Genomic DNA, 12,804 nt, shown 5'->3' with positions numbered 1-12,804 from the left:
TTCTCACCCAGGATCCAAACAAACTCTCTGCTCACCCTCAAAAGTCTCATAACGAGAAGAGTTCCTGGAAGCAGCAGACATCACCCTAGTCTCTTACTCTAGACTTGCTTCCCTAGTGCCCCTGTTCCCTGCCTGTTTCCACCAAATGGAACAGCTTTTCTCAACCATGGGTCCCCAGATGTCGTTGTACTACAACTCCCATCGTTCCTAGCTGGCATGGCCAGTGGTCAGGGATGATGGGAGTTGAAGCAGATGAAAACACTACAGCAGGTTTTGTTTCCATGTGTTGCTTTCTTTTAAAAATTCCAGAATGAACGAAGAACAGATTGCTACTGTCTGTCTGTCTGTCCTAAGAGCACTGTCCTATCTGCACAACCAAGGAGTCATTCACCGGGATATAAAGAGCGACTCTATACTTCTCACAAGTGATGGGCGAGTAAGTTTCTCAGCAGTTGATTTATTATTATGAATTAATTTTGTATACCAACCTTCATCCGCAGATCTCAGTGCAGTTCACAATATGAGCATGTTTTACGTTGTACAATTTCTTCTTCTTCTTCTTCTTCTTCTTCTTCTTCTTCTTCTTCTTCTTCTTCTGGATATTGCCTCATAGAACATAACTCTGGGTGTTGTGTGTCGAGGTCCCCCAAGCCACCCCTAAATAATTCACAATTCACACATAATTTTTGTTTAAGGTTTTTGGCATAATTTTGGCCACAACTTTATTAAAATACCTAAATGTGAGTGGTTGCTTAGGCATTGGTTATGACTATCTGTCCCCACACCCAGGGACAGAACTGACTTCCGGATTCCAGCAGAAGCCAATGAGGGAAAACAATATTGGGGAGAGCATGGAGCAGGGCATCAGACCCTCCTCCCCCCCCCCCGCATGCTCCCGGGGGCTTGCACAGCCCTAAGCCCCATTCAGGGGTACGGACAAAAGAATGGCAAGCCCCTGGATTCCTTTAACGGAATTCCCTTTCCGCAGCAGCATTGGAGGGACAGGCACTTACCCCTCCACCAACCATTTTTTTAACCAATGCCTAACCGCAACCTTACAAGTTGTGACGATTTGCTAGGCAAAAACCAAATGGCACCAGCCAATCAGCCAAATGGACAAAATTCCTACCAGGCCCCTGCCCCAAAAGCAGATGACCCCATGACAGGTATAGCAAGGTCAATGCAATAGCCCTAGATTAGGGTGGATGGGCGGGTGATCCGATGCATGCAGCAAAAAAGACCAGTCAGTGCTGTGTGACTTGATTTTATAACCTTTGGTCTGTCCCCCTAAATGGCAACACCAAAATTTGCCCAGTAACCCAACCGCCCAATCGCTGCGGATGGTCATCCATACTAACCCGCTCAGCAACAAAGGGATGGCCTGTTCAGACCCCGCTGCAACACATGCTCTCTATGAAGGAGAAGACGCTTTGCGCAGAAATCAATTATAGGAAACTGAGGCCAGAAACATGCCCCAAACATGAAAAGGGAGAGCTTCTGTGCACATGCAGAAAAAATTGCATTTCTTTGCAGTATCAACCCCTCCCTCTTTGTGGCCTGCTGCTTTGCATGGTCATTTGGCTTGCAGGGAAGCGGGGGCTGCTGCTGAAAGGGGGAGCTGAAAAGCCCCACAGGCATGAGTGGAATGCCAACGACAGTGCTTTGGGTCCCAGCCAGATCATATAAAACTTGGTTTCTGTTTCCTTTTCAACTGCACCTTACCTCTCCTTCCCAGTGCTACAGAGAAAAGGTGCAGCTGCTGACTGCCAATTGGCTACCTGTTCAAAGTGTTGGTTTGGATGTATTTTTGATGTTTTCCCCTGTACAGCCTGAGATCAGAACACCTGAAAGTTTGTCTCACTGTGTGACCCCTGCCATTTGCAATTCCCTTCCCTTAAACAGGCACGTTCTCTGTTGTCTTTATGGAGCCTGCTGGAATAACAACAACAAAATAATAATTCAGGACTGCCCCCTTTCTGCTACCTTGAAAGCTCACAAAAGTATAGCTGCAGGTCTAATGGCAGCTTTTTGTGACAGTATTCTTTTTTTAAAAAAAAAAATATTTATGCTTTTACAGTACATTGGTACATCCATTTCATGATATTCTTCATCATCCTTCTACATTATTCGACTCCCCCACACCTTCCTCCATGGGTTCCTTTTGACTCTTAGTTGTGTTACATACCCTTCCACTCCTTCTAGTTAATTTAGCTGCTGCTCATATGCCTGGTCTTACTTGGGGATTTATATAACTGTTGTAATTCATAAATATTCTGCAAAGTTTTACCATTCCTCTCCTATGGTATGTTCATCCTGGTTTCTTATCTTTGCAGTCAGCATCACTAACTCCATATATTCTACTAACTTATTCTAGCAAGCCTCTTTCATTGGACCATTTTTTGTCCTTCCACATTTGTGCATAGGCTATTCTGGCTGCAGCAGTTGCATAAAGAAACAGATTTAATACATTCTTAGGTATCTCACTCTCTATTATACCCAAAAGGAACATCTCCAGGCGGGGGGTGTGTGTGTGTGTCAACATTAGCATCTTTTTTATTTCTGTGTATATCATCTCCCAATATTCCTTAGCTTTCCCAGCCAGATGGGCAGGGTATAAATAAATTATTATTATTATTATTATTATTATTATTATTATTATTACTACATTCTTCAACCTTGTGTCCTCAGAAGTTGTTGGGGCAACAATGCCCATCCCCCCGATCACTGGCCAAGCTGGCTGGGGATGGGGGAGTTGTAATCCAACAACATCTGGGGACTCAAGGTTGAAATATACCTCTTTCTGTTATCAAACGGCCTAGGAAGGTTGTGCTGAGCATTCGTTTCCCAAGTAGAGATGCAGCTGGCTGCCACTGACAAATAATGCTTTATCTTTCAATGTTCCTTCTGGATTCAGGCTGCATACACTTAGGCTGAACAAAATTGTGGGGATGTTGAGGATAGTAGGAGAGGATATATTGATTAAATATTATCCTTCCTCACTCACGCTAGTGAGCTAGTAGCAGAGCACATTCCCTTTTATGTTGCAGGTAGGTAGTTGATGGATTCGTGAGAATCATTTGAGTTAAGCAATTCAGTCTGGCTTGTCCAGGTTGGATTGTTCCTGGTAAATACCGTTTTGTTGTTGTTGTTTAGTCGTTTAGTCATGTCTGACTCTCCGTGACCCCATGAACCAGAACACGCCAGGCACTCCTGTCTTCCACTGCCTCCCACTGTTTGTTAGTAGCTTCAAGAACACTGTCCAACCATCTTGTCCTCTGTCGTCCCCTTCTCCTTGAGCCCTTAATCTTTCCCAACATCAGTGTCTTTTCCAGGGAGTCTTCTCTTCTCATGAGGTGGCCAAAGTACTGGAGCCTCAGCTTCAGGATCTGTCCTTCCAGTGAGCACTCAGGGCTGATTTCCTTCAGAATGGATAGGTTTGATCTTCTTGCAGTCCGTGGGACTCTCAAGAATCTCCTACGGCACCATAATTCAAAGGCACCAATTCTTTGGCAATCAGCCTTCTTTATGATCCAGCTTTAGTTCTCTCTTAAAAACAATAATGACTCAACAGTCTTCTTTTAAAAGTCATGATAAGGTGTACTTACATTCAGTTCACCATATGGTCCTGAAGGCAGGCTTTAGCTTGCAGTTACCATTACAGAGAAAAGTGTGGGTTCATCCTCTGTGGGGGGTGAGCCCATATGCTGCTGGCTGAGAGCCAACAGACAGCAAAAGGCATCAAGGGTAAGAGTAAGCAAGAGCAAGAGAGGAAGAGGAAGATGGCTGCGTGACTAGCCCCTTTATAGGGTCTGCCAGGATCATCATGCCCACCTACCTGATCACATGCAGGGGGAGAATGCTCCAGATCAGGTGTGACAAGAAATCCTGGAGCAATACTCCCCTGTGTGTCCAGTCTGAGCAAACAGGAAAAGTTCTGTTTGACTGCTTCAGTGATGTTACATCCCACAAAAATCCTATTGACTTCACAGGGTTTCAAGTTGACCATGCACACCCTCGATCACTCACAAACCCACTGCACAGTTGCGATAGAGTTGACCACTTGCAGAGTTTCTCAGAGAGAGTGATAGACCAACATCAAAAAGGAAAGAAAATTATTTCCATCATCATGAATAGATCTTCTTCGGTTTTGTTTTTTTTAAAAAAGAAGAGGTGCTGATGAAAAGCCATCTCCTCTCTGCTTTGTAGATATGCATACAAAGCCTCATTATGCCTATTACTCTCCACAATGCACATTTTGTCATGAGAGGTTGTATAATCCTTTCATTTTTCCTCCTCCTCCTCTTCTTCTTTTTTTTAAAAGGAGCGTCTCTTTTATCTATTCAGAGGAGCAATCGACATGCATTTTTGCGCTCCTACAGCAAGGGAAAATGGATCTGGCACCCAAAACTTGCCTTGGCTACATCTATTTTGTAATGGTATAAAAAGAAGCTTGTGCTTATGGGTGCCTTTGTTTTACAAATAGCAACCATTCTTTCTTTCGCTTTTCTTTTTTTAACGACGTTGACTTGTGGGGTAGGAGAAATGGGCAAGTAGAACTTGATTAAAAGTAACATACGCACCGATGCCAAAAAACCAGACAGACAACGCTTATAATAAAACGCTGGTCTCTGCGATTGCAACCATTTATGTAGCTTCCTTATTAACTCTTCCTTCAACTTTCTGTTCTGGATCCCAAACTGTAGCCCGACATGACAAATGAGCTGGAAACCTGGTGTGCTGCCTTTCCTGTTTCTGACATGCAAACCCAAAGACTCGGGGCTCAACCACAAGCCTTCTGCCAGGGCATCACAATAGGTGCTATCTGGTTATCTGGATGGACAATGACATTCTAAAAAACTGGTTCTGCTATGAATTCATAAAAAGAATAGTTCCTCATTTTGCTCCAATTTTTTTAAAATGATATTTATTAAAGTTACAAAAAATAGAAGAAATACAGAATACAGAAAAAAGAGTAAATGTTTTTAAAATATAACAAAAAAGTAAAAAAGAAAAAAGAAACATACAAAATAAAACAGTTAAAAAAACATTAATTTTCCAAACCTATCTTCTCTAGACTTATTTCCCCGGACCTCCTCATTCCTCCCTTTTTTGTATTCCAGTTCAGTTTGTTAGTTCAGCAAATCCTTACCATTAAACTTTTGCCCAATTGTAAGCCTTTTTTCATAAATCTTAAAGCATTACAGCTAAAAAGCTCTTAGTTTCTATCCAACATCCTTCTAAGATTCCTTAATTTTACAATATTTCTGTAAATAGTCTTTAAATTTCTTCCAGTCTTCTTTCACCGACTCTTCTCCCTGGTCTCGGATTCTGCCAGTCATTTCCGCCAGTTCCATGTAGAGTTCCTCATTTTGCTCTAAATACATCGCTGTTTTGCTAGCAGAGCTGGCCTAGCTGCTGTGCGCGCTTATATAATGTCTATTGTAATTAGAGTATATTAAAGCCAAGAGAAAAAAGGCTCGAGACATGATGGAGGTGCTTGCAAAATGAATTTCTTACTGTATTACCATTGGTCCATCTAGCTCTGAATTGTCTACATTGCTCTCCAGGATTTCAGACAAGTTTCCCTCCCAGCCTAACCAACGGTCTTCATTTTCCAGCACATCCCTGGATGAACCTTATTCATTTCCCCTTATCTTGGCTACTTTGTGTTTTGTTTTGTTTTGTTTTCTTATGTTTTTTTCAAAATTGTACTTTTCAGTTTTATACATTTCATTAATTTTACAATCATTTTAACATTTCAGAGCTTCACTTCCTCCCCCCTTTCTGCAGTTCCTTGAATTTATTTATTTTTAAAGTATCTTCTGCATATTCAGATTCATTTAATTGGCTCATTTAATTATCTACTTTAAATATATACTCTTATGAAACTGCAGGTTACTCCAATAATCCTGCCAATGTTTTTATTGGTTTGCAATTTATCTGTAAACATTCAATAAACCATTTCCATTTTTTAATAAAAAGTTAGTTATCTTGATTTCTTATTCTTCCAGTAAGTTTCACCATTTCTGCATATTCCATAACTTTTTGTATCCATTCTTCCTTTGCTGGGACTTCTGCTTCTTTCCATTTTGGGGCAAGTAACATTCTTGCTGCTGTAGTAGCATACATAAATATTTTTTTTATAATTTAGGTAGTTCTACCCTATAATTCCCAATAGAAAAGCTTCTGGGGGTTTGTTTACACACACACACACACACACACACACACACACGTTATTTTGAACATCCTCTTCAATTCATTATATATCATTTCCCAGTAAGCTTTAACCTTACTGCAAGGCCACCCCATATGGTAAAAACAACCTTCTTTCTCTTTACCTTGTCAACATTTGTTTGATTTAATTTTTTACATTTTTGCCAGTTTACTCAGCGTTAGATACCAATGATATATTATTTTCATATAATTTTCTCTTAAACCATAACAGGCTGTAAATTTTATATCCGTATTCCACAATCGTTTCCATGTTTCCATATCTATATTATGACCAATATCTATTGCCCAGTGTATCATTGAGGATTTTCCTAGATATTCCTAGGCTTGATTACCTAGTTCCTCCCAAGGTGAGGGGAAGTGGACATAGCCAAGTCTGGCTGGACAGCTTACTCTATGGTATTAACACCTTCATGCACATTTCCCAGTAAGCTTTATCTTGGCTACTTTGGGAAATATGCAATTCCATCACTTACCAAAGCAGAGCCTTGCTTAGTTTTAACAGAGAATAAATATCAATACTGTACAGCTAAAATGATGGGCATCTGCTAAATATGTCTGAACACTGCTCACTGGATTATTTCTCTGATGTGTTATTTATTTGTTTTTGTTTTTTTCATTTCAGATAAAATTGTCAGATTTTGGATTCTGTGCCCAGGTTTCAAAAGACGTTCCAAAACGGAAATCACTTGTTGGAACCCCCTATTGGATGGCACCTGAAGTGATCTCCAGACTGCCTTATGGAACAGAGGTAAGTACAACTGGTGTTTTGTTCCATACAGCAACATATATTCATTTTATAAACCGTTCCATCAAACATTTATTAGCAGAAGCACATTATCGTCAAAGCAAAAAAGACTTCTGGATCAGTTTACATGCCATGAAGCAAAACAAAGATTGTCCCTACGCACAGCTTACACTCTAAAAGAAACAGCACAAAAGGAAAGGTGGGAAAAGGGAGGAGGAGGGAAGAGGAGAGCAAACAAACCCAGGCACCATTATCTTTAAAGCTACATGATAGTTCTTATAATGATAAGCTAAAATGGAAAGGAAAAGCCAAATGGATCTGGCTTCTCAGAGAAGTGCAGAATTCAGCAGCCAGATTGCTCAACAGAACAAGATGGTTTGAGCATATTACACCGATCCAGGTCCGACTGTGCTGGCTGCCAATTATTTTCTGGGGTCAATTCAAAGTGCTGGTTTTGACCTATAAGGCCTTAAACGGCTCAGGAACGCAATACTTCAAGGACCGCCTCTTTCCATATGAACCTACCCGGACCCTGAGATCATCTTCTGAGGCCCTTCTTCGTGTGTCTCCTCCTCGAGTGGTCTGGAGCGTGGCAACATGAAAATGGGACGTCTCTGCAGTGGCTCCCCGTTTGTGGAATGCTCTCCCCAGGGAAGTTCACCTGGCACCTTCATTATACACCTTTAGGAGCCAGGCAAAAACATTCCTTTCAACCAGACCTTTGCTTGATTTGAATGTCATCCTAAGCCCTTTTAAAATTTGGGGTGTGTTTTTTTGGGGGGAGTTATTGGGTTGTCATTTTTATTTTTATTATGTATTTTGTGGTTTTTATATCTTGATTTTGTTTTGTGAACCGCCCTGAGATCCCCGGGTATAAGGTGGTATATTAATAATAATAATAATAATAATAATAATAATAATAATAATAATAAAGTGCCCCTGCTTCCCACCGCTCCCTGTACTGCAGCCTTATGTTATCGCTGCTGCCAGGTAATAAATACAGTGGTACCTCGGGTTACAGATGCTTCAGGTTACAGACGCTTCAGGTTACAGACTCCGCTAACCCAGAAATAGTACCTCGGGTTAAGAACTTTGCTTCAGGATGAGAACAGAAATCGTGTGGTGGCGGCGCAACAGCAGCAGGAGGCCCCATTAGCTAAAATGGTACCTCAGGTTAAGAACAGTTTCAGGTTAAGAACGGACCTCCGGAATAAATTAAGTTCTTAACCCGAGGTACCACTGTAGTTGATGGAAGAGCCCAGTGGAGCAGGTGTTTCAGCAGGTCCAGTAAAGTCGCCCTGTGTGGCCCCATCTCTATTTCTGCTGCACTGGGGTGCATTATGGAACCCCCAAGTAGCCAGTCTTATGGTCCCTATGAATACCAACGGAGGGCTCCATCCAACTAAGTTCTACTCAAGAGGAGACCCATTGAAATCAATGTGCCTATCAGGGGCATCTTGCCCATAGAGGCAAGTGGTGCGGGGTGCCAGGGCGCCAAGTTCTGGAGGGCTCCAGGGAAGAGGCGGAGGCTGGATGTGGCTCCTCCTGGCATCAGCTCGCCGCCCTCGCCCACCTCGCTGAAGTAGCGCTGTGCCCAGAGCCTCAGCCTCTTCCCCGCTGGAAGAGCCGCCCTCCAGCTGCTGCCCGCCTGCTTCAGCCCTGCAAAGCTTCTGGCACGATGGTGCCAGTTCTACTTAAGATGGCCCTGGTGCCTATGTTAATCATGTGCATTGATTTCAGTGGGTAGAACTAGCATTGGCTACAAACCACAGCTTCAAAATGTCCTTGCACATTTAACCTTTTCCCATGGGAGAAGCTTCATGGGAACGGACAGGCCTTTGCAGCAATTTCGGTGCCCCACCGAAGCTATCAGAGTCTCAGAAATTGCTGCAAGGATTCTCATGTACTAGCAGTTCGCTTGATCCTTTTCTCCATCCAGTATCGTCCTTGGTAATACTGCATGTTTAGAAAGGGAAACTGTAGGTGACCATTTGGGATGCATTGATTATGTAATATATTACTCAGTGCAAAGTGAAAAATCCATCATGCCTTACGGCTGCACATAAGATAAGGACATCGCATTTTAGGGCCTAGCATACTGAAGTTGCAAAATAAACCACGGTTCAATATTTAATACTGTGTTTTAGCTTTCTGGTGTTGAGTATTTTCTTAAACAAACAAACAAACAAACAAACAAACAAACAAACATACCACTAAACAGGATTTCTGCTCAGATGAATTCTTGGGTCAGGGTGCCTGTAGTTGATGGGCAAAGTCACCCTGTCAAAAATCTTATTGGGGGGGGGGAATAAAAAAATTGTCCAGTAGCACCTTAGAGACCAACTAAGTTTGTTCTGGGTATAAGCTTTCGTGTGCATGCACAATTCATTATTATTTCTTTGATGTTCTATTTTTTTTTAAATGATATTTATTAAAATTTCAGAAAAAAAGAATTACACAAAAACAAGAAGTAAGAATACAAGAAAAATACAAAATACAGAATAAAAGAATAAAAAACACTTAAAAAGAAAAAAAAAGAAAAATAGATCAATTTTTCCTTAGCTTACATTCATATCCTTGTTTCCCTGACCTCCTCATACCTCCCTTCTTTGTATTCCAGTTCAATTAGTTAAGTCAGCAATTTCTTTCCCTCTTTATTTTCTCATGATCCTTTAACTTAATATACTATAACTTTAAATTTTCACCTGTTATCAATCCTTTTTTACATACACCTTTATAGCATTACTGCTTAAACCACCTAACTTCATTCCAACATCATTCTAACATTCATTAATTTTGCAATATTTCTGTAAATAGTCTTTGAATTTCTTCCAATCTTCTTCCACCGACTCTTCTCCCTGGTCTCGGATTCTGCCAGTCATTTCCGCCAATTCCATATAGTCCATCACCTTCATCTGCCATTCTTCCAGAGTGGGTAGGTCTTGTGTCTTCCAATACTTTGCAATAAGTATTCTTGCTGCTGTTGTGGCATACATAAAGAAAGTTCTATCCTTCTTTAACACCAGTTGGCCGACTATGCCCAGGAGAAAGGCCTCTGGTTTCTTCAAGAAGGTATATTTAAATACCTTTTTCAATTCATTATATATCATCTCCCAGAAAGCCTTAATCCTTGGGCACATCCACCAGTGGTGAAAGAATGTACCTTCAGTTTCTTTACATTTCCAACATTTGTTATCGGGCAAATGATAGATTTTTGCAAGCTTGACTGGGGTCATGTACCACCTGTATATCATTTTCATAATATTCTCTCTTAAGGCATTGCATGCCGTAAACTTCATACCTGTGGTCCATAACTGTTCCCAGTCAGCCATCATTATGTTATGTCCAACATCTTGTGCCCATTTAATCATAGCAGATTTCACCGTTTCATCCTGAGTATTCCATTTCAACAGCAAGTTATACATCTTTGACAAAATCTTAGTTTTGGGTTCTAATAGTTCTGTTTCTAATTTTGATTTTTCCACCTGGAAGCCAATTTTCTTGTCCAAATTATATGCCTCCATTATCTGATAATAATGAAGCCAGTCTCGCACTTTGTTTTTTAATTTCTCAAAACTCTGCAGTTTCAGTCTATCTCCATCTTGTTCCAAAATTTCCCAATATTTCGGCCATTTGACCTCCATATTGAGCTTTTTCTGAGCTTTCGCTTCCATTGGTGACAGCCACCTTGGGGTTTTGTTTTCCAATAAATCCTTGTATCTTATCCAAACATTAAACAATGCTTTCCTGACAATATGGTTTTTGAATGCTTTATGTCCTTTGACCTTATCATACCACAGATATGCATGCCATCCAAATACATTGTTAAAACCTTCCAAATCCAAAATGTCTGTGTTTTCAAGAAGCAGCCATTCTTTCAACCAGCAAAAAGCTGCTGATTCATAATAAAGTTTAAAGTCTGGCAGGGCAAATCCACCTCTTTCCTTTGCATCTGTTAGTATTTTAAATTTTATTCTAGGCTTCTTGCCCTGCCAGACAAATCTAGAAATATCTCTCTGCCACCTCTTGAAACAGTCCATTTTGTCCACAATTTGCAATGTTTGAAACAAAAACAACATTCTAGGCAATACATTCATTTTTATCGCAGCAATACGGCCCAACAGTGAAAGCTTCAAATTTGACCAAATTTCTAAATCTTTTTTCACTTCAGCCCAGCATTTTTCATAGTTGTCTTTAAATAAATTCCCATTTTTTGCTGTCATGTTAATCCCCAGGTATTTAACTTTCTTAACCACTGTTAAACCTGTCTCATTCTGAAACCTCTCTCTCTGATTTCTTTGATGTTCTATCATGTTTTTAATATTCTGTTGGGAGCGTCCAGAGTAGCTGGGGAAACCCAGCCAAGATGGGCAGGGTATACCTAATATATTATTATTATTATTTGTTCACTGAATCCCGAATCCAGCATGACACATTCAATCGGAAGTTATAACAACAATTTGCAGAATCTTTGAATATAGCTACCTCACCCCCCACAAAATCTACATGCTGACTGTGCAAGCACAGAAAATATAAATTAACTCATAATCAATTTCAGTTCAAATTAGAAAAATGTTAATGTTCACTGAACCAGAGTCAGGGCTCATTATACAATCAAGGATTAACTGTACTGCACTTGATCTTCACCAAAAGGCCGAGAATTACAAACACACTAGATTTTGACTTAATTAACTGACTAATTTCTAGTTTCAGTGGCATTACTAAATTTAAGCATAGGCAGTGATACCCAGTGAAACCCAGTGCATGGAAACTGGTAAGACTGTCTATTCCAGCAGGAAAAGAAATTTCAGATTTTAAAAAAGCACTGCCTGGGTTGGAATTAAATATCTTTCCAGAGCCACCCTGATCCAAATGTGTAATCTCACTCTTGGGACTCAGCTACATTAGTAAAGAAAAATTTAAAAATGTTTTGAATGCGTTATAAACATGCAACGCCAGATGGCACTGGAAAGCAAAAAAAAATCAATGCATTTTTTACATAGCATTTTTTTCTTTTGCTATAACGATTTAATTTATGACTTATTCGTAGCAGGTTTCCCCCCTGTATGTAGATCCACCCTGTGTCATCAGCCCTTCAGGAGAGATTTTCACCAAGCAGACTTAACTCTTAAAAATGTTGATAGGACAATGTCTCTATGGGGATTAGACATCTCTGTGTAGCACCTTTCAGACTTTAATACATGGATGTATATTGCAGGTGGATATCTGGTCCCTCGGTATCATGGTCATAGAGATGATTGATGGAGAGCCGCCTTATTTCAATGAGCCACCTCTCCAGGCAATGCGCAGGATCCGAGACAATTTACCACCAAGGGTGAAGGATCTACACAAGGTCAGAGGGTCTACACTTTCATGAAAGCCCTGGTCAGCCATTCTGAGCCTCAGACAAATAGAATTGCATGAGGGAGAAAGCAAAGAACATGCTTGATAGCCCTGCTCCTGTCTTCACATCTCTGTCGCCCTGTATCACCCACATAAACATGATTGGAGGAGAAGGTCTGTAGTGGTGAAGCTGCTCTATGCCTCTAAGGCTCCCTGCATGATTATGACTCAGTCTAAACTATGCACAGAGAGCCTACATCTCCAGATAAAGCTCACCACTGTAGACCTTTGCCCTCTGGTGTGTGGAAGGTGATGGACAAGGGTAATAAGTACATGACTGAAGGGTTGTGGGCAGCTGGGGAACCTTTGGCCCTACAGATGTTGCTGGTTCATAAGTCCCAGAAGCTTTTCTTTAGGGAATTATAGGGACAGAACTACCTAAACTGTATAGAAACTTATTCATGTATGCTACTACAGTGGCA

At 40.8% G+C, this 12,804-nt stretch overlaps 1 protein-coding gene across 3 annotated transcripts in view; it reads left to right on the top strand.

Moving 5' to 3' along the window:
* Nucleotides 1–12,804, top strand: part of PAK5 (p21 (RAC1) activated kinase 5) — a gene marked incomplete at its 5' end in the record, with an annotated part of 120,414 nt that overhangs the window by 105,540 nt on the left and 2,070 nt on the right. For all 3 annotated transcript variants that reach the window (XM_080999080.1, XM_080999079.1, XM_080999078.1), the window contains 3 exons: nt 310–436; nt 6,857–6,982; nt 12,198–12,332. In XM_080999080.1, coding sequence (XP_080855206.1) covers nt 310–436; nt 6,857–6,982; nt 12,198–12,332 — 388 coding nt within the window. The remainder of the gene's footprint in view (nt 1–309; nt 437–6,856; nt 6,983–12,197; nt 12,333–12,804) is intronic.

The sequence above is a fragment of the Podarcis pityusensis genome (genome assembly GCF_964106645.2).
Source record: "Podarcis pityusensis genome assembly, chromosome: 3".
Taxonomy (NCBI): Eukaryota; Metazoa; Chordata; class Lepidosauria; order Squamata; family Lacertidae; genus Podarcis; species Podarcis pityusensis.
The sequence above is the reverse complement of the archived record's forward strand: the minus strand, read 5'-3'. Positions and strand labels throughout refer to the sequence as shown.